Here is a 22,765-nt window from a genome sequence, read left to right as displayed (position 1 = left end):
TCTTGCTTTTTGTTACTCCTGTACTATTTTGTACTTATGGAATTGTGGCTTATAAAAGATTAGATTATTTCATATCTTTCTTCAAAGGATTTATATGCTTTTCCCATTTCAAAGATAGGGAAAAATCTCCATTTCAAAGGTTCACATTCTGAAATGTATGTTTACAGATGTGAGTCTTGGTCAATGAATTTGTCTTAATTGTTCTTACTTATCTTAACTTTCCTGTCTTCCATGTGTAGAATAAGATTTGTCATTCCTCTTCTTTACTTTACTCTTGTTACTGAATAGCTGTACATCTCCTGACTTGTTTATCATACATTGAAAAACTTTTTCATTACTTCTTTTAATACAGGTTATAAGTATCCCTGGATAATTTTCTAGAGTTCCTTTTTTTTTTTTTTTCTTTTTTTAGTTTCATATTAGTATTTGTCATTTGCTATTCCAGTTTCAGGATAACAAACTTTCAAGAGGGAATGAAATTATTGTAGAGTATGACTTTTTATATTAGGCATTATAGAACATTTAAAGAGAAATTATTTTGTATCAGTAACTTTCAATAGGCCTATAAAAGTACCTTGACACATACTATAAAGTGACTATAATGATTAAGCTGCCTCTATTTTGGAGAGAGTATAAGGAGTCCATAAAACCATTCAGTATCCTGCATCAAATCAAAGACAAACAGTTGTTTCATAGTAAAGGATTATTACTTTTTCAGCTAAGAGGTGCAGTTGTTTTCTATTTCTGGCTTCAGTTTCACACTGTTAAAACAGACCATTCAGTTCTTCAACTCGGTTTCTCTTTTTTTTTTTTCCTCCCCCAAGAAAATAATTGCAGCATTTTGACAAGGGGCAGAAAGTATCAGTTAGATGCTGTTTTCAGTAGGTGCACATTTTTAAGCTGCAGAATCACTTTGCAGCTACCTAGTTTTTCCTGAATATCATGATGCCTTTTTTTTTTTTAAGATGACAGTTGTTATGTAAAAACTTTCTTTGAATTAGGATGATAGAACATATAATAAATCTAATAAACATGATATAACTAAACCCTTTTATTCTAAAATAAACTTAAACCTTTTCCAGATTGCCTGCTTCACTTCAGAATATTAACAAAGGGAGGCATATTTGAGAAGGGAAAATGTTAGATTCAGTTAAAAAAAAATACTGTTTTACTTATAATAATAGAGTAATGGAAAGATAAATTTCATGTCATGAGTGTGTATAGTGTGAGTATGAATTTCAAAACGCTAGCAACAGCAGTTGTCAGTCCATCCATAGTTTGGCTTTTACACAGCATACTGTTTTTCATTTTCCTAGAATCGATTCAGAGGATTGTGCATTGGTATAGACTTGATGGCTGTGGTTACAAGGTAGATGGGTTGTATAATTCATGAAGAATTCATGAATTGTTGTATAATTCATAGAAGAACAGCTTTTCTTGCTGTTTAAATTAGGAAGAGTATTTCCTCTATAGATTATAGAGCAGTAATTGAGAATCAATTTTTGTTTAATACCTAGTGAGTTTTCTTCAGTTATGCCATTGGATATTTTAATAACATTATGTATGTATGATCTATTACACTAATACCATTACAGTTTTCTCATTGTGAATCAGACTTCAAAACTTTTATTTGAAATTGCATTCATTAGAATTATTGTATTTGGAATATTAGATTTAGAAAGAGAATAAAGGAGCATTAAATATGTTGTTAGTTGAAAGATGTTCTACATGGCAGGTGCTAGATAAGACTGTTAACTTCTGGTTAAGAAATCTGCTTTCATCTTTTAGCAACTTTTGAGAAACTAGAATTAAAGCAGGGACAATTCCATCTTTTTCCTAAACTTGCCACTGTGCCACACAGAAACTAATATTTGGTTATAGTATACAAAACAAAAAAAGTAATAATAATTATATGATTTGGGAAGCTTTGTTGGAATGTTGCAGTAAGGGGGGGGATCCCTTCCGCAGGCCCAAGAGTGGACTCTTGTCTAATACTAAGGAATGAATTGTCAGAGGAGACACACATGCTCACAGAGCATGAGACTTTATTGGAAAGGGGCCCCTGGCTGGAGCACAGGAACGTATGGGAACCCAGGAAGACTGCTCTGCCACATGGCTGATAGTCTCGGGTTTTTTAGTGGTGGGATTAGTTTCCGGGTTGTCTCTGGCCAGTCATTCTGACACAAGGTCATTCCTGATGGCCTGAGCATCCCTCAGCCAAGATGGATTCCAGCAAGGAAGATTCTGGAAGGTTGGTAGGACATAGGACTGGCGTTTCCTTTTGACCTTTTCCAAGTTCTTCCAGTTGGTGGTGGCTTGTTAGTTCCATGTTCCTTACCGGGGCCTCCTGTTGTAAAATAACTCACACAAGTGGTTACTGTGGTGCCTGGCTAGGGTGGGCTGTTTCGGTCAACGTTCCTGCTAACACGAACATTAACTTTAATGTTGTTTCCTACTTTCCTTTTCTTCCATATTTCCTGGTCCACGTGTTCAAGAAGATGTGACTTGATAGTATCTGTAATGATAAAACTTTTTCTTGTCTTTATTATATTTATCATATGATGAAATTATTTATGAGTAGTAGCTAATGAAGTAAAAGTTTATGGTTTACATAAGTATAATAGAGTGAGCAGAGGAAGATCAACAGAAGCCTCACAGAGGAAATGGAATTGGGTGCAGGAAGTATTCTCACCTTTCTGGGGAATAGGTAAAGACATATGAAAATACGGTAGAAGAAACCCTGGTGAATATACTGTAGGTAAACTGCTCTGACTTGAAAATTAGGGAGATCTGTATTAAGTAGCACTAAAAGATGAGATTGGATAGGATCAGCATGAAGCACATGCAGGGTTAAATACAGGATTTTAGTTAGCTTTGATTCAAAGAGTGTTGAAGTGCTGCTTGTGGTTTCAGAGTAAGGAGTGGTAAGATCAATGTGATGATTTTGGAAAACTAATCTAGCCAAAGTATTCAAATGTGATGGAAGGCGAATGGAATTGGAAGATAGGAAAACCAATTAGGAACCCCTCTGTAGTAATTTGTAAGAATGAAAGCATTGAGTAGAATAAAGTCAACAACAAGAAAGAGATTGATCTGAAGAGCAGGGTTTTTTTATAAAAGGAGAGGTTTTTTTTTTTTCAAAACGGTCTCTTTCATCTCTGCTTATAAGGTGAAAAGGAATTCTTAGGATGTGGTTACAGGATTTTAAGAACAGAAATCTAGTCAGTGGTGTTGGTACTATATAAAGGAGACCTATTTTGTGAGAAAGGATGATGTTTATCTTCTTTCATGTTGACTTTCACTGATGGTTAGACATCCAGTTGACAGTTTTTCATTTATTAGAGAATTTATTTAGTCACTTTGTCAGGGAGAAAATCCTCAGATAATAACTGAGTTTCTCCAATATATACTTTAGAAAATTCAGACTACTTGACACATTGTATCCAGAAAGAGTTACTTAAGCTTTTCTAAAAAGTCAGGGATTGCTGTGAAATAGTTAATAAATGAAAAGAAAAAATAAAAGTAATAAATGTATAAGATTCCACCTATTTCCATTAAGTCTTATTACCATTGTACTACCTGGCATTCCCTTAGGGATACATAGATGAATGATAGTTCCTTTGGAATTGCTAATATTCTAATAGCTATAGTAAAATTTAGTGATTATATAGTCTTAATTAGTCCGCCAGTATTAACATTAGTAAATATAGTCTTATTGTGTGGGCTTGGATTTGCCTGTTTTTAATTGTTTTACTTATATGTTGACTATAAAGCATTTTCTTTTAAAACTATTTTGTTTCAAAATACATAAGAGAAATGATTCTCCTGTCATTTCTGAAGTTCATAGTTAAAGAGATCCCATGATATTAGATGGTCCTGAGCTTTGCATATTTTGGCTTGAATTATCCATGTGCCAGTTGAAATTCTCTCCTTAAGCTTACGACCTGTGATTGACTTGTCATACTATAACAAGAAGCTGAGAGCTCATGGGTGAATCAGGTTTTTCAAATTTGGGAAAAGAGAAAAAACATTTGCGGAAAATTGGAGTTGATTTGTTAATGACAGATTTGTGTGACTATAGCAGGAAAATATCCACATAAACACAGGGAAAGTTAATTGTTTGTTGCACCCTCATAAAAATCATTTTTACTTATTTCTTTGTTAACATTTTAAAATAATGGATTAAGTTGGAAAACTTGTTGTATTCTTTACACTGTTAAATGTTAACTTAAACATCAAAATTTTTTGTTTTAATGGTATCTTCTGTGTCTGAGCTTACAGAACTTGGATTGAGTAATAAAAACTCAATTTTGTGTATGTATCTCCTATTTATATATATGTATCTCCTCAGAAATAGGAAATATCTTAAATATTAAAATTCCATATTTTGTTGGGGGAGTTGATATGAAAAATTGAAGACGTCTTTGATTAGATGAGATCTTTAATAACTGCAACTTCTTAAAAGTAACCTGTTTTGGTAGTAAGTTGGTTTTTAAGGGTGCTAGCAAGTCAAGCGGTAGCTATTAAATGAACCTCTACTGCTGACATTAATTTACAGGGGTCAACAGGACAAAACTCTACGACACGATAGCTGATCTGGGAGATGATGACCTGCCCCTCTTCCCTTCAGGAATCATAAATCAGTCTAGGTCAGCCTCTACTAGAATGACTGATCATGAAGGTGCAAGAGCAGAGGAAGGTACAAAATTTAGCTACCATGTTTATTTACATTGCAGATGACATTAATTCCAAATCACATCTCCTTAATATTATAAATTTGCTGCTGTTTTAAAACGCTGAAGATCAGCTTATATGATCTTCAGAGAAGGTTTTGGGCAAGTTCTTGGTGTAATTGTCTTAGAAATTTTGAAATTTTTGACTTTTGCTTCCTTATGATCTTTTTTTTGCTTTCGATGTTAGGTGGAATTGTCTCTATTATGTATGATTTCAAAGCACCTTTCTGAACTGTGACTTTAGTTTACAGATCTAGCATTAGGAAATTAGTATTTTAAAAAAGACTTAAAATAGTACATATGGGAAAGAATTATTTAGTTATTTGTCATATTGGTTAAATTTAGCAACTCATAATAACTGTCACTTAGTAGGAGACAGCTAAGTGCCAAACATTGTGCTTGAAACTTTATGTATATATATTTCTAAAAATGTATATAATTGACTAATTTAATCATTTTATAGAATAAAGCAACATCATTATTCTTTAACCTGGTACCAGGCATGTACAACTTGGTAATGAATTTTTAAAATTTTGCCTAAATTAGAAATGGGCAGAAATTGAAACTACTGTTTAGGCTTTTTTTCCCATAACTGATTTTAGCTGAAGATAACAGATATACCTGAGTACTTCATAAATCTTGGTTGAGAAAGTTGTAATTCTAAGTTATGAGAATGAATTTTAAGGTTTATTGTGACTATAATACATACATAAAGGATAATCCATTATCTAATAATTTGACATATATATTGAATTTTATTGATATTTCTGCTTTGCTTTTAAGGTAATTTCATGCCCCAGTCAAAATATTTTGAATACATCTTATTCTTTTCTGAGTTCTCTACTAGCACATATGGCTTAAAGCTAAATAATATTACATTTTCCTTTAAAGTTGTCTCTGAATCTATTTACCACGCATCATAATCTAAGAATATTTGAGGAAGGGTGAAGAAAAATCAGTAAAATAATAAAAACCAAAACAAAACAGATTAAATCATGAAAAACACTAGGACAAATAAAATTGTTGATTTTCCGTAGATCTCTTACCACTGTTACACTATTTTCCTGTTTTACCTTAGAGAGTATTTTCTAAAATACACATACCACCTCCATTATTCTTCATCTTATGCATTTAGTAATGGCTCAGCCTCTTAAGCTTCTGATGTATTTTACCAAATACGGCATAGGATATTTTGCTAAAATTTTTGTAGTAACACTATACATTTAAACTGTAGATTCTACACCTTAAGGCAATACCATATTAGCAGAAATTAGGGACCCTTTTAAATGTTTCAAACCAATGACCTATAGGGAAAAAAAAAACCAGTTAAGACCTATACTACTCAAAAATGTAGAACGTGTTATGTATTTTTACACGTGTTATGTGTTTTTTAAAGAAAAAATGTAAGTGATCTGACTCTGTGTTAGTACTGGAAGGATTAAGAGGTGGAAAGATAAGCATGAGCCTTATTACACTATTTAGAGGGTAAATGCTATTAGAATTTGTTACTACAAAAGATTAAGTTCAGCTTTGACTTAGAACTAAGAGGGGAACATTAGCGTTCATAATCTCTTATTTTCAGGGTCCATCTCCACTTATGCATTCCTATTAAAGGCTGTGTCATACTCATTTTATAAAGGGAAAAAGTTTGTTTTTAGGGAGAGAAACTTACATGTTACAACCTTTCAGACTATTTTTGGTAAAGACTTAAGGTGTATATATATACCATGTTGCCACTGGCATGAATGGAATTAGTTACTGAGCTGTGTTCTTTAGATTTTATAAAAATTGAAGGAGATAGGAAGAGCTTGATATATTAGCAGCAGGTTTCCTTTGTCATTATTGTCCATAAAAAGAATAATTAATTAAAGAAGTACAAAAAGGACCTTGTTGTAAGACCTCGTTATGTAGACCCTAAGATTTCCATAAAGGGAAATGCTAATATGATCATAGCTTAAATTGCTTGATGAAATCTTTTAGGATCTTTAATAAAAGGTATCATAGTTTCTATCATTAAAAACTACTAATTTTATTTCTCTTTGAATTGCTAATATTTCAATGCTACGTGATCATATGCTGTAGGTAATTATGTTAACATTAATAACATGGATTTATAGAATAAAAATTAATTCCTTCTGCAAGAAAAACAAGGGCAGAGTATTTACTGTGCTTACTATATGCCACAGTAATGGGTGATTGTGAAAAGTAGAAATATAGCTTAAAAGATTTTATTCACTGAGATGTATACGCATTATGCCAAGTGAGCAGGATAGTTTGCTATATATAAATGAATATATATGTATATATATAGATAGATGTAGTTAGGTGATTCTTTAGAAATTGGTATAATACTTTTGCTTAATATAATTAATATAAAGCTCTAGTAAAACTAGCTAATATTGGTTAGACATTTCCCTTCACATGCTCTTAAATTGGTCAATAACTGATCAAAAATATCTCTGCATAAAGAATACATAATGCAGAATAATTAGTTATTATAGTAAAGTTATTTTATTGGGCTTTTATGAAAAGTTCTTTTATTGAGTGTTTGTGAGTGGGAGGGATTTTGGCATTTTATTCTAACTTGTTTTACAAACAAATTATTTGCATAAATGAAAAACATGTACTGGCTAAAAATGCTTTGAGAAAATATTAAATTAATGAATTTATATAACTGTTCTTAAACATAATTTTAAACTGTTGGTTTTATGATTCTCAGCGTCTTCTCATATTATCAATAACTGCATACTAGATACTGGTAGGAAGGATCTGTGCTACAGATTATTTAGATTCAGTAGGTTTAACTTACAAAATTAAGTACTACTATCCCTACATATATTTTCTATCAGATTTACTTTGTGTCAGTTGCTGACACATAGCTTCATTTTACGAATGTCATTCAGGACCCTATTTGAATCAAATTATGTAGTTTACTTTGATATTACAGATTAATAAATAATAAAATAAGATACTGTAAATAAGGATAAATTTTACTTTTACCATGGTGTATATCTAAAAGAAACAGACTTGTATCTTCTTAGAATGTTTTCAGTAGTGTTAGTGATGACTGATATTTCATTACATCTGTTTCCTATAGTGTTCTAAATTTATATCATTTTTCATGAAAAAATTTTCAGAATTAACAGTTAGCTTGAATGTTTATGTTTCCCTTTTGTTGCTCATGGATTTTAAATGTGTTTCAGTATGTTGTTTTGTATTACAATGATTTATGTACTTTCCCCCTTGTATCTTAGGTTTAAAATTTTGCTTTCAAAGCATGTTTGAAATGATAAGGAGAATTGTTGCTTATACTGTAACTGTAATAACAATACATAGTAGTATTTGATTTTAATGGGTCAAAGTATCAGAAGTTTAAAGTGCTATAGTCAGTATAGATTATTTATTTTAGGAGTATATTCAGTAAAAAAGAAGTCAAAATTAAAAAGCATAGACAGAGTTTGAAAACTGGAAGGAGTTCTGAAGATCACATGGATTAACCATTTAGGGAAAAGAAACTGACACTAAAGGTAGAACTGCCCTTTTCCTAGACCATTGAGAAATCTGAGCAATTTAAGGCTTTACTTCAGTAATCTAATACACCATGTAAGAGATTGGAAACTATTAACATGTGAATACTTGTATTAAATTTTTATCAGGGATGAGAATATCTAGCACTTTCAAACAAATATGATGGAAAGCGAAAGGACTTAGCAACAACCTATTATGTTTAAAAAATACTATAATTATAGTTGTATCAAAGGGATATAAATAGACAAAGCTCCCACCCTGAAATAATATATCAAGTGCATATTTTATTTGTGGGAAATTATGCTCAGTTCTGAAATAAAACACTTGTTTATTACTACACAGTAATGGGATTTTTTGAGTAGAAGAAATAAGGAGGGTAGTGGGAAAATAAAAAATTAATTATATTACTGAATATTATAACTGTTAAGTGCTTACATTTCCCCACAATATTGTCTTGTACTGTATGATTTTTCAGCATTTAAGAAGCGGTTTTGTTCTTTATAGCTGAACCAATAACGTTTCCATCTGGAGGAGGCAAGTCATTTATTATGGGTTCTGATGATGTTTTGTTAAGTGTACTGGGCCTTGGAGACCTTGCAGACTTGACGGTAACAAATGATGCAGACTATAGTTATGATGTAAGTGCAGTTTTATTTTTAATTTTTTAATCATTTAATAGAAGGCTCCTTATTTTTTGGAAACACTTATAAAACAGAATTAATGTCAAGGTGCATGGAAAAGATAAAGTGTGACATTGTGTTTATTTGAAGTGATACATAGTTTTTTCCTTACAACTACTTTCTTTGTGGTATTTAAATTTTTCTTGGGTATTATGGTGTATTAGGAGTTTGGGGTGATTGATTACCTAAAAATATTAGTTGATAAATACCTACCTTTAGTAGTCAACTCTCAATTACCTACTCAAATTAAGCCATACTTTGCTGTTAACAAGAGAAAAATAGGTAACCTGAATAACTTATCTGCTTTCAGGATAATTCTTAAAACACATTTTAGTTTTGAACTTTTTTTTAAAAGGATAATGTTAAAGTTAGTTTGTCATTTCCTAAATACTTAGTCTTTCATTTGAGGAATGGGGAGAAGATAGAAGAGGGGATGGAAAAAGAGTGTTAGAGGTGAAACTAGTCTTGGATTAAATTTTTTATAGACAATAAACACTCAATTGAGAGTTAACTATACTTTGATTTTGTATTAGTGAATTTGCAGATTCTCAGCAAATTAATTTTTCCTTTTATAAACTTTTTTTCTACATTTTATACTTTTATTAGAATGCTTTTTAGATTTTGTTAGAATTTTTAGAGACATCAGCCTTGGTGGGCTGGATTATTCTCATTAATACTTTTAAAGTATGTAAGCAAATAAATTCTATAATAACCTTTTGACTGCTTTAGAAGTGGTTTCACAGTCTATCTTTACAGATGGAGAAATGAAGGTAAAAAGATTAACCTCTTATCAGTATCAACAAAGTGTCTTTAGTTCAGACTTTTGAAAAGTGCTTTAACTTGCTGCCTTGAAAAATGTCACATGCTGATTTTCTAAATGACAACTGTATTGTTAATATTGTACCCTTGGATTTTTGGTAGTAGTTTATTTCATTTTTGTTTTCATGTAAAATGTTGCAACACGGTAGTTTCTTTGTGTGTTTTGTTTTTTCCCTCATTTTAATGTTTAGTAGGACTTTGGGTTTACCTTGATGATTAGGTAAAACAGATTAAAGGACTCATTTGATCTAAGTCTTTGAAAGCTAATGAAATGATTCTTCTTCTTATTAAATGATAAAGATATAAAGTTTTTAAGGTGTGCTAAATTTCCACTGGACGTTTTAATTTTTAGCAAAGCACTTTTAAATGTATATTTTAAACACATCAAAACAAACAAAAACTCCATATGCCTATCAGTTAGTTAACCACTTTTACCACTAAATATCGTGCTCTTTCTTTTTAGTTGCCTGCCAATAAAGATGCCTTTCGAAAGACATGGAATCCCAAGTATACACTACGTAGCCATTTTGATGGAGTTCGGGCATTAGCTTTTCATCCTGTAGAACCTGTGCTGGTTACTGCCTCTGAGGACCATACTCTGAAACTTTGGAACTTGCAAAAAACAGTTCCTGCCAAAAAGCAAGTATTTAATGTTAGCCTATGTTTTTTTCTTCCAAATTTGCTAATTATAAGTAATTATTTTTCTTTATGGTCCCTATCTTTTATGCACTTATTTGATCTTTCCTAATGACTCTTGTATATCAACCAGTGATTTACCATTATTTATCTTCTCCCCTCCCCTTTTTTCTCCCCTCTTTTAGGAGTGCCTCTTTAGATGTAGAGCCTATCTACACATTTAGGGCCCACATGTAAGTTTTATTGAATTAGTACTTAATTAACAGCCATAATTATTGTTAACTATTATTTATCACTCCTAAAAACTTGTAATTTTTTCATAATGTTGGTTTTACATTAAGAAAAACATTAGCTGAATAATATTACATTTGATTGATAATTGTATTAATGAGAATATAATTAGTACTGTTCAAATGTACATGTTAACTTAAACAGTTTTAGATACCACATACATTTAGAGGTTGGGAGGGGTGCAAATGTAAGTTTCTTTATAGGCTTTCTCAGTAATTTTTTCCCTCTCTTCCTGTGATAGTGGTCCTGTTCTGTCACTAGCTATTAGTTCTAATGGAGAGCAGTGTTTTAGTGGTGGTACTGACGCAACTATACAGTGGTGGAATATGCCTAGTCCTAATGTGGATCCGTATGACACATATGGTAAGTAGAAGGCTCAAGATGTATCTTTTTAAGTGAATGGTGCTGACAGAAATAATCACCTCAGATTTTATAGATTATTTAAATATGTATTAAACTTGTCATTTAGTCTTTCCATTTACTAGTAATTTGCCTTATTAAAGTGAAAAATTAAGAAATAACATGCCATAAATATTTTAACCTGCAAGTTGGTATTTCCTATATTGTGTTCAAAACCTTTTTAAAAACTATATTAATTAAAACATTAATTTCAGTACTAGAAAAGAGAAATTTAATGTATGGAATAAGTTTTACAACTTAGCTACTTTATGAAGTTCAAAAATATTTAGTGCAAGACTTCAGAAACAAATGGGAATTCTCAGATGATGCAGTGGTAAGGCATCCACCTGCCATTGCAAGAGACTCAGGTTCAATCCTTGGGTTGGGAAGATCCCCTGGAAGAGTAAATGGCAACCCACTCCAGTATTCTTGCCTGGAAAATTTCATGGACAGAGGAGCCTGGCATGCTACAGTCCATGGGGTCGCAAAGAGTTAGACATGACTTCATGATTGAGCATGCATGTAGAAACAAATAAGGACATAAGGGTATAAATCAATGAACTTGAGGGACAAAAATTTTCTTAATTTAAAAAAACAAACTTTCATTCATGAATGCCATTTTTAGAATCTGGCCAACAGAAATACCTGTGCATATATTTAAATATAGTTTATAAGGGCATTGTTTGTAACTATAAAAGTTTTAAGTGAATGTTTATTAGTATGAAAATGGTTAAAAAATGGTCTACTTAATGGTTCATTTTAAAAGAATTTAAGAACTCTTCGGTCTTTTATTTAACACACACTGAGCACCTTAATTTACCAGATATTAAAGCATACATCAAGAAATGAGAATTAGTCTAATATAAAAAAAAAAAACAGATTAAAACACGTAAGCAAGGGGATGGATAGGTACAAATTGTGATAAATGATATGAAGATACAGTAATGTAAGAGAGTAACAGCCAAAGTCATCTTTAGATATAGTCTAAAATAATCACATTCAAGCCAGAACCTTTATAAAAGTTAACTGTCAGTGAACCATTTTAAGCCAGTGAGTGACCTGGAGAGTAGGATTTAAAAAGATAACTCTGACTTTTGCAAGGAGAATAGATTTGGAATGAGAAGAATGGAGAAAGGATTACCAAGGTAGTGTTGTAAAGTTGGTGATCTGGTAGATAGGTGAGAAGATGATGTTGCCAAGAGTAGAGTGGAAGGAAATAGAACAGTTAGAGAGAAGTGGATTTAAGACATGCTGGGGAGATAGAGTAGAATAAGCAGAATCTATTAATAAACTGGATTGAGTGGATAAAAGGATGGATTAGTCATCTTTTTTTTTTTAACAGCTTTATTGAGATATAATTCCCGTATGATAAGATTCACCCTTTTGAAGTGTAGTTTATTAGTTATTAAGCAGTAGTTTTTAGCATATTCGCAGGGTTATGCAACCATCACCACTAATTCAGAACTTTTTTCCATCACCACTTCTGCATTTTTGACATGATCAACTGAGCATATGATGGTAGCTTATTGAAATGGGAATGTGAGAAGATAAAGAATGCTGAGTTTGGTTTTTAAGCATGTTAAGAGGAAGGCAGTATCACGTAGATACCATCAGTTTTGACAAGGCAGACTCCTGAGGAACTCTGACATGTGGGGGTGGGGTGACTAAATCAAGAGAGTTAACCAAAAAAAAACAAAACTAAGAACGCGTGCCTGTGGGGTAGGAGGGCATTCAGGAAAGTGAAATCATGAAGCATACCAAAAGAAGAAGCCATTTTGAGAAGAAAGAAGCAGTCTGCACTTTCAAATGTTGCTGAGAGTCTAATATTAAGTATAGAAAAGTAACTGATCCAGGTTTTGGCTGGACAGATGTTGGGGCTAAGACCACAAGGTAAAGGGACCTGTGGGTGACCTTCCGAGGCATGTATGGTATGTGTGGATGAAAAGCAAAGTGATGAAGGAAAGAAGGAAGGGAAATTTTATTAGATTTGATAGAACTCATCATTGATGATTTTAGCAAGGGTTGTTGTGATAGTATCAGAATGATTTAGAAAGGAAATGGAAGGTAAGAAAGTGTATTTACTGATTATGCTTCTCTGCTCTTTGGTTGGAGGTTGATGTAAGTTTTGTTTGTTAGGTTCAGAGATTTTGAAGCACGTTTGCTTGCTGTGGTAGTGTTCCCAAGGAGGAGGGTAATCTGTATAGTAGAAAAACTAAACACGAAAGCAAATTAGTGTGGGAAATGGAATCCAAAATACCCAGTGGAATTGCCCTTTCAGGAATGGAGGGTAATTTCTTACTTATATCTGGAAACATGGAGAATATGGATTTAGACACTAGTCGATTCATAGGTTGGGTGACAGAAGGGTAGAGGAAAGGTTCCTCTTTCAATGCTGTATTTCCACAGTGAATTTATTATGAGAGGTAATTATTCATGTGAAAGGGAGGTTATGAACTGTGAGAAATATGTGTGGAAAGGGGGAATTCAGTAGAGAAACAGAATTGTAGGACAAATGATGTTCATCATTATTAGCCCCCATCATCAAATGATGAATGGATAAATAAAATGTAGTGTATCCATACCCTGGAATAGTATTTGGTGGTAAAAGGAAAAGGAGCACTGACACATGCTGCAACACAGGTGAACCTTGAACACATGCTAAGTCAAAGAAGGCAGTCAGAAAAGGCCGTTTGTATAAAATGTCTGGAGTAGGCAAATTTATAGAAACAAAATACATGGTGGTTGCCTAGGGCTGCAGAAAGGCAGAGAGGACATTTGGGAGAAATAGCTAACAAGTGATGAAGATGCCCTAAAATTGATATGGTGATGACTGTGCAACTTGGTGAATATGTTAAAAAATCATTGAATTGACACTTTAAACTGGTGAGTTTTATGGCGTGAAAGTTATATCTCACTCAGTAAAGCTGTTTATTTAAAAGTGGATGTTCCTTTTTTAGAAAATTGCAGAAATACAAGAAAGTATTAGAAGGTAGCATATAAATATCCCATAACTCCACAACTTAGAGATGGCCACTGTGTACACATTAGTTTATCTTATGACCTTTATGTGTAGTCTTTGTACTTAATGATGTAGTTATCTTTATATACAAAAGCATTTCTTTTAAACTTCTTTTAGCTAATTTTTGTTCTGTTTCTTTCCTTACAGAGCCAAATGTTCTAGCTGGCACTTTAGTTGCTCATACAGATGCTGTCTGGGGTCTTGCTTATAGTGGCATAAAAAATCAATTACTGTCTTGTTCAGCAGATGGCACTGTTAGATTATGGAGTCCACAAGAAAAATTGCCATGTATTTGCACTTACAATGGAGACAAAGGTGAGTAAATTTTGCCTCTTTGAAAAATATCTCTATTTTTTAATTTAGAAGATAAAAAGAACAAAGTAGTTTCACTACTTCCTGACTGCTCAAAAGAGATACTGAAAGAATTTTATAAATCTGTGATAATCTTTTTATTCCTAGTCATATTTTTATAAGCAAGAAAGATGCTTTGCAGGGATATCCTGTAGCGGAGTGCCTTTTTAAAAAAAATTTTTTTTTTTATTTTTGGCTGCACTGAGTCTTCATTGCTGCGTGTGGGCTTTCTCTTAAGTTGCAGCAAGCGGGGGCTACTGTAGTTGCGATGCTAGGGCTTCTCATTGTAGTGGCTCTTGTTTCGGAGCACAGGCTCTAGGGCACATAGGCTTCAATAGTTGTGGTGCTTGGGTTTAACCCCAAGACATGTGGGATCTTCCCAGATCAGGGATCGAACCCATGTTCCCTGCATTATGCTTGCAAGTATATCCTATAGCTCAGTGCTTTTTTGACCTTTTTCAGGACTGTCCTATTTAAAGGATAGAACTATCTGTGTCTAATAATAGAGTAGGCAAATGAGGCTACTCACAGACCAGCAGAAAGCCCTCCAACAGCTCCAGGACAAAGATGGAAAGGCTTAGGGTCCCAGGTAAACCTGTAAACCACATATGAGCACACTGGTTGAGAAGTCTAGCTATAATCATTGAAATAGCACCCTTAACTGGGAGGTGCGAACTGAGTTAGTTACATGCTTGATTTCAAATCTTTTCCTGTCAAAGTAGGGTTTAATATACCTCATGACAATATTTATGTGCATCTATTTATATTATTTGTATATTGGCATTATTTTCCAAGTTATTTTTTTTCTTTTTTTTCCAAGTTATTTTTAAAAATCATACCTTTTACTATAAATAAATGTTTTGTTTTAAAACATTTTAGATGAATGTTTGAACATTTATGCTTAATTTTGTTGAATCTCTAGATACTTCAGTGATTACTAATTTTTTAATTTACTTAAGCTTTTTTTTTTTAATTAAGCTTTTGAGGTGAAAATTCATTTAGATAATTTGTTTCTTGCTTACTCCAGAATTCACATAATTGTGCATTGATCTGGACAGTGGAATTTATTAACATGTTAGAGAAATTGATGCTTTAGCTACTTAAGGATAGTACTGCATCAGTGAATTCCAGAGTCCAAAGCTTCCTTTTCACAGATCCAAAAATATTATTTGCATTTGCTCCTTGAAGCTAACCAGTGTCAGAGAGGTGAATAGTCTCCCTAGGTAGTGGTATACGAATGCTATTTTATCATTTTACAGTCAGAAATATAATGGCAGGACTTCCCTGGCAGTCCCTGGTTAAACCTTAGCCTTCCAATGTCAGGGGTGCAGGTTTGATCCCTAGTCAGGGACCTAAGATCCCACATGGTTGTGGCAAAAAAAAACAAACATAAAAAACAACAGAAGCAATATTGTAACAAATTCAATAAAAGAGTTATTAAATGATCCACATTAAAAAAACTTAAAAAAAATTGCAGGTGGGCCAATAAACTCACCTAGGATTTTTGTCTCTTAGAAGAAAATGCATAGGAGAGCAATAGCTTTTGTTTGTCTCTTTCTTTAAGGGCTTTCTAGATGTATTTTTCTTATAATGTTACAAAAACTTCTAGTAAATGAGAATAAATTACCTATTATATCTCACCATCCTAACACAATTGCTTTTTCATTGTTAACATTATTTCAAGAATACTCAAATTCCTTTTTCTTATTAGAAAAGCAGAGATTTCTGAATTATTGTGTTTACCTTATATCTCTTTGGGCTCCTTTCAGAACATGGAATACCTACATCAGTTGACTTTATAGGCTGTGATCCAGCACACATGGTGACCTCTTTCAACACTGGTAGTACAGTAATTTATGATTTAGAAACATCACAGTCATTGGTGATGCTTTCATCACAGATGGATTCTGGTAAGTTTTCTGGTAAGGTTGAAACCTTAAAAAGGATTGTTTTACAATAGAGGGTAACCTGTTACTTTTTCTATTTTGACTGTTTGAATTTAGAATGAAAAAAATAACTTTCAATGTGTACTTATTTACTTTATTTCTGCTGTTTCCTCAAATTATGTTTAAAAACTTGGATAAGTGTGTGGGGACAGGTAAGTGAGTAGAGCAAATGTAAGGGTAAAAGAAAACAAGTGAAATAATTTTAGGTTTTTAATGAAAACACATGTGGAAGTAGAGAAATATATAATGAACCCATCTTCCAACTCTAGTAGTTCTGTGTAAATGGCCAAGGTTGTAAGTATAGAATGTGGTATATGTATTTTACAGTTTATTCAAATAAGGTTCCAAATAAGGCCCATGCACTGTGGTTGGTTGGTAGGTGTCTCACGTTTGTCTTCATCTGTAGATTCCCCCTCTGTCTCCTATATTCCCCTTGCATTTTTTTTTAACTGAAGAAATTGAGTCGAGTTTCCCATAGTTTGAATTTTACCAGTTGCATACTTGTGCGGTCATTTAATGTGCTCCTCCTGTTCATTTTATTTCCTGTAAATTGTTTGTAGATCTAGAGGTTTATTCAGATTCAGGGTCAAAATTTTATTTGTCTTCATTTTAAAGTTTTTAAATGTTTTTGGCAAGACTATTTTGTAATAATTTGTGAATTTTTATCAGAAGTAAATGTTCTTTGGTCTGTCTTTCTCTTAGTTTCTAGTCATTGCTTGGATCCATTAATTCATTAACTGTTCAAAAATTATTTTCTAATTTTATCATTTCTTTTACACTTATCAGCTAGATTGCTTCTGTAAGAAGGGACAACACTCATCAGTAATTTGGTTACCTGGAGTTAGCAATTATAAAGGAAAGGCAAGATAAATGATTACTTCCCACTCCTTCTCTTTATTTACCAGTTTTTAAAATGATGAAGTGATTCCCTAGCATCCTCCAAAGGTGACTAGTGAAGTGAGTCTTTGGGGTGTTATTTTTCTTATCATTATAATCTTTCTTGGAATAAGTGCATTTTATCTATTTCAGTCTGTTAACAGGTATCATTTTTATTGCTACTCAGATTATTTCATCTTTGGCCAGTGGGAGCTTATTCAGGTTGGCTCCTGAGTCTCCCCTTATGACATAACCCTGTTAGTTGTTGATGCTTTTCTTTCTGGTATGACAAGATGTTTTAGGTTCATCTTGTTCATTTTGTACCCCAGATCTGAAATGGGCCATTTCTCTAAGGAGCCATGGTTTCTTTTAGTGGACAATGACATTTAGAGACTACAAGATAGGTGCTCTGCTCTTGAGTCAGTCCTCATGGCTTTCATGGCTCTTGAGTTGGCCACTGGTTTAGACTTTTTCAGTAGATAGAGCTGAAGAGTGCATTTTTATTTTTAGTCAAGAAAAAGACTGAAAAAAAAGACTGATAAATTTTATTCAGATGCTTCCAATTCTGATTCAGATTTATCTCATTGGTTTTATATTTTTATCTTATTTTAACAAATATAAAAACTCTTGATTCTCTGCAAAATGATCACAATTTCTCATTTAATTTATGTAACAGTACAGATAAAGTCATCTCAGAATAATAATTGCAATACCACCAAAAAGAATTTCATTACTAATAGAGGGTATATTTTACTAGATACAGACAGTCTAATTACTGTGCTTTTAAAAGTCACTTGTGCTTATAATACTGATTGGCTATACAGTTAAGTTCATTTGTTTAGTTTTTACTTCTGATTTTTCATGATTGCTCTTTTAAAAGTCACTTTATAATTATAAAAAATATTTAAATGGGCTGTGATCCAATCTAAAAACAAATATATATGCAGTGTCTTTTTTCAACCCTAGTTTCTTCCTCTTACATAGATTATTTTTTTCAATATGTTTCAGTTCAGTGAAGAGTTCTTGTATACGTATAGAATGATCAATTTACTTAGTCTAATAGATGCTGACAGTATTTTCCCGTTAGTTTTGATCTCTCTTTTCTCCCTCATCACTAAGCTGAATGAAAATTAAGAACTTGGTAGTAAAGAAAAGGTCTCATTCCTAAGAATATCAATTCCAGTTCTTCAGTATTTTTGGTCATTGTGGGAGGGGATAGGGTTTGTTCTTGCAAACACCTAATTATCACTTATGATTTTTTTTCCTTCATTAATTGACTCAGTTCTTTTATGGACTATTTATTAAAAGCAATGATTTGTGGATTTGGGATAATTTAAAAATTCTAAACCACCCTATTGACAGTCTGCATTAAAATACTTCCAGTTTTTTTTTTTCCTAAACTTGAGCATAGTGCTATCCATCCACATTATAAGACATATTAGCTTATATATTTTTTTAGAAATTGTGTATCTTTAGAATCTTAGTTTTATTTCTCATATTTTTTGTTTAATGTATAAAAGCTTTAGTTTTTAGTGATTCTTATGTTTTGGTAAGAGTGCAAAGGCCATCATTTAACTTCCAATTGAAGTTTTTGTTTCTTTTTTATTTGAAATATAGTTAATGGACAATATTAAACTAGTTGTACTACATGTTTCTCATTGAAATATTATTGACCATATTCCTTATACTGTATATTATATCACCTTGGCTTATTTATTGTGTAACTAGAGGTTGTACCTCTTAATCCTCTTCACCTCTTGCCCTGCCGCTCCCTCCCTTCTTGTCTGGCAACTCTCAGACCTATGTGTTTCCAGTGTCTGAATCTGGTTTTGTTTTGTTTGTATGTTTTTTCTTTAGATTCCACGTTACGTTGAAGGTTTGAATTCTGGTATGTTTTCCTCCTTTGTTTTTTAGGTTTACAATCCAGTAATCACATTAACAGAGTAGTAAGTCATCCCACACTTCCTGTTACAATAACTGCTCATGAAGATAGACACATCAAATTTTTTGACAATAAAACGGGTAAGTAGGTTATCTTATTTTCTGTACTGACTTCCTACCTTGAAAATTGCCACGTTAAACTGTCTTTAACTCAGATTTTTGCTTTACTTAATGCGGCACACTTATAATGTTTGTTAATTTTTACCCTTGTTAGTGTTAGTTGCTCAGTCATATCTGACTCTTTGCAACCCCGTGGACTGTACCTGTCAGATTTCTCTGTCCATGGAACTCTCTAGGCAAGAGTACTGGAGTGGGTTGCCATTTCTTTCTCCAGAGGATCTTCCTGACCCACGGATCAAACCCCAGTCTCGTACATTGCAGGCAGATTCTTTACTGTCTGGGCCACCAGGAAAGCCCAAAACATCTTGCTTACCTATTATGATTTCTTCATGTGATGACAGTTATAAACCCTTCTGTTTGAAATTTTTATCTTTATTTTCTGTTGTAAATTAGTGTAACATAGAAGATCACTTTCTGGTTTGGGCATTTTAAATATGTTCTTAAAATTATCAGTGGATGAAATGATGATATAGTGGCAGTTGTTTATTGTCACCTTTCCTGTACTTTTTGTTTGTAAGGAAACATACCAGTTATATAGAAATCAAGTTAAATTTTAATTTGGCCATAGAATTGTTTGTTTAAGGATATCTGTATCATTTGTCGTTACCCAAAATATTTCGTCTTGTTTGCTCTCTTTCGGGAAAAGTCTGATAGCAAAGAGAGGCTTCTTTGATAAGCTAAAGCAATTAGAAGAAGTATTGAAAGACTTCCAAATAAGAAACTAAAGTGTTAATTGAAACATTATTGCAGGGCAACAAATTATCAAGCAAGACAACAAATCAGAACTACAGATTTTTCTTTGTAGTTTATATAGGACATGGTTGTAAATTTTAGTCTGAGTTTTAGAAATATCTTTCTTCAAATAACACTTTTCTTGGACAGGTTCCTTTGAACTCAGTAGAACAAGTTGAGAAGAGAATGGAGACTCATAGGTCTATATGTTGCACGGGAAAGAAGGTTCATATTCATGTGAATGTCTCAGTTTAAGACCGTATCAGATCAATTTTAAACATTTTTTTTTTTTTTACTTTATGGCTCCGTTTTTATTGGTGAAGACACTTTATGACCTTTATGATTTAACACACCACAGGGAGCTTTAGGCTTCATTCTTTTCTTTTTTTTTTTTTTTCTTTAAACATTTTTATGAAGCTTAAAGATCTTCCTTTGCTGCAAGAGCAGAGAGATAATTTCCTTTACTCTGTTTCTAAAAAGATTCTTTGTATTAATTGTTAAAAGTTTACATTTGTAAGGAAAGGTTCAGGAATTTTAGTAATCATAAAAGGAAAAAGTGATTCTTTAGAGCTTTTTGTCTGGCAGAAATCAGAAATAAGGTGCCTGTAGACTTAGATTGTTTACAAATTCTACCAGTTAATTCTCTGTGTTAACTAACTAGTACCTTATCTTTAATGTGAAGATAATGTGAAGCGCTAGACTCTAAACAATGGAAAATTTCACTCTCATTTGCTCTCTCATACACAGAGATACACATATATACAACACTTGAGTTAAACTGTAAATTGAATTCATGTGTGTTCTTTTTAACGAAATTTGTCTTGAAAACTGGCAATTCATTTAAATACGATAAACTCAAATATCCCTATAACTGGTGTTGATGGTTAGCTAAATTTTTAATAGGATAGTATTCTATCAAATGATTAGTAATTTATTAGATTTCTTATCTGAAACATTATAGAAATTGATTGTATGAATGGACTCAGTGAATATTTAGATTTTAACAATAAAAGTACATTTAGTGTTTTGCACTGCACTGGCTACTATCATGTATAAGTTATTTCTGCTTTCCAAGGTCTTATTGTTGCCTGGGGAAAATAGTGTGAGTGTACACACACACACTCATACATACACATGTTCATACATAATGCAGTAATATAAAGGAGTCTTCATAAAGTTGAGGTTTAAGTTTTTCCTTGCAAGGATGATAAGGTTTTTGTTTGTTTTTAAGTGAAGAAGTTAGTAGGAAATTCCAGATAAGGGTATATTTTGAGTAAAAGCACAGAAGTGGGAATTTGGGCTGGAAACAGAAGTTTCTTAGAGGTAAAGCCAAAGAGGTAAGTAAGTTTGGAGAAGGAAGGCAGAAACTACTGAGCCAGAGTTTTCAGAGCCAAGCTAAGAATAATGGATTTTTGTTTACACTATGCACTATGAAAACCACTTGAATATTTGACCAGGGATCTGCAATACTGGTTTAGAAAGATACTCAAGTCACACTGTATGGTAGATCCTTGACTACAGAGAATTTAGAAGTTTCCATTTATAGTATTTGTTTCAGAGAGATCTTCAGGGCTCGTCGTTTTTGAAATTTTGGTAGAGACACAAATTTGAATTGCGTATGCTGTAACCAAGAGACCAAGACTTAGCTAATGGGTGAACCTGGGAGGAGTGCGGGGGGAGTTGGAGGAAGAGGGTTCTGAATTGGTTATGGCCTCATTCATTCAGCAAAACTTACGAGTATCTGCCATATCCTCAGCACATTTCTTGATCTTTGGTGAATAAAACAAAGTATCCTGTCCTCTTCAATCTTACAGACAAGTGGTATATTGCTTTCTGTGAGACATTGGTATCAGTCTGTTTCTTCATTTTATAGATTGCACAAGTCAAAGGGCTTAAGGTGCTGGGGAAGAGAGAATCAGAGCCTGCATGTGTCCTCTTTTTCCTGAGTTACAGGAAGAAAGAATCTTGGTGGGGGAAGAGAGATGGTAGCAGTGCCGTGGAGCAGAGGTGGATTTGGTTCAATGTGAGAAGCTGCGTGTATATGTTGGTGAAGGAAGGACCAGAAACTTTGACTTCTGTAGTCACTCGTAGAAACCCAGCATCCAACTTATTCAGAATTGCACCTACTTATAATTGGTCCAATCTGAAGAGTCACTTATATTTTGAAGTAACTTCATGACTATGTAGACAAGGGTTGACTCTAAATATGTCATAGTTAGGGATGAAAGAATTCTTTGGTTTTAAGACATGATACACATAGTAGATATACAGTCATTCTCACAAGAGAAGTCAGAACTAGATCTGTGAGTTAAGAGTCACCATCGCAGAATTAATGTTTTAAGGGAAGCTAATGATACTTCATAGTTATCCCCCTAATGTTTTGATATCATTGGGCTGGAGGCCAACTCTTCATACTCTGAATTTTTTCTTTTTTTTTTTTAATATTGAGAAGAATAAGAGTCTAGAACCAGTAGATGAATTATGTTGGACTAATAGTATGTTGTGATGTCTCCCAGGTGGCGCTAGGGGTAAAGAACCCGCCTGACAATGCAGGAGACGAAAGTAACGGGTTCGCTCCCTGGGTCAGGAAGATTCCCTGGAGTAGGAAATGGCAACCCACTCCAGTATTCTTGCCTGGAGAATCTCATGGACAGAGGAGCCTGGTGGGCTGCTGTCCATACGGTCGTAAAGAGT

The 22,765-nt window shown here is 33.1% G+C and overlaps 1 protein-coding gene across 4 annotated transcripts in view; it reads left to right on the top strand.

Annotated features, from left to right (window-relative positions):
• STRN3 (striatin 3) overlaps positions 1-22,765 on the top strand; it is a 99,010-nt gene that overhangs the window by 72,849 nt on the left and 3,396 nt on the right. For 2 of the 4 annotated variants that reach the window (XM_065905844.1, XM_065905843.1), the window contains 8 exons: positions 4,559-4,699; positions 8,766-8,899; positions 10,224-10,399; positions 10,582-10,629; positions 10,929-11,050; positions 14,253-14,420; positions 16,226-16,366; positions 19,193-19,300. In XM_065905844.1, the coding sequence (XP_065761916.1) occupies positions 4,559-4,699; positions 8,766-8,899; positions 10,224-10,399; positions 10,582-10,629; positions 10,929-11,050; positions 14,253-14,420; positions 16,226-16,366; positions 19,193-19,300 (1,038 nt within the window). The remainder of the gene's footprint in view (positions 1-4,558; positions 4,700-8,765; positions 8,900-10,223; positions 10,400-10,581; positions 10,630-10,928; positions 11,051-14,252; positions 14,421-16,225; positions 16,367-19,192; positions 19,301-22,765) is intronic. The other 2 variants (XM_065905845.1, XM_065905846.1) reach the window with 1 other exon arrangement.

The sequence above is a fragment of the Muntiacus reevesi genome, chromosome 15 (assembly GCF_963930625.1).
Source record: "Muntiacus reevesi chromosome 15, mMunRee1.1, whole genome shotgun sequence".
NCBI classification, from domain to species: domain Eukaryota; kingdom Metazoa; phylum Chordata; class Mammalia; order Artiodactyla; family Cervidae; genus Muntiacus; species Muntiacus reevesi.
This window is presented reverse-complemented; position numbering and strand designations above follow the sequence as displayed.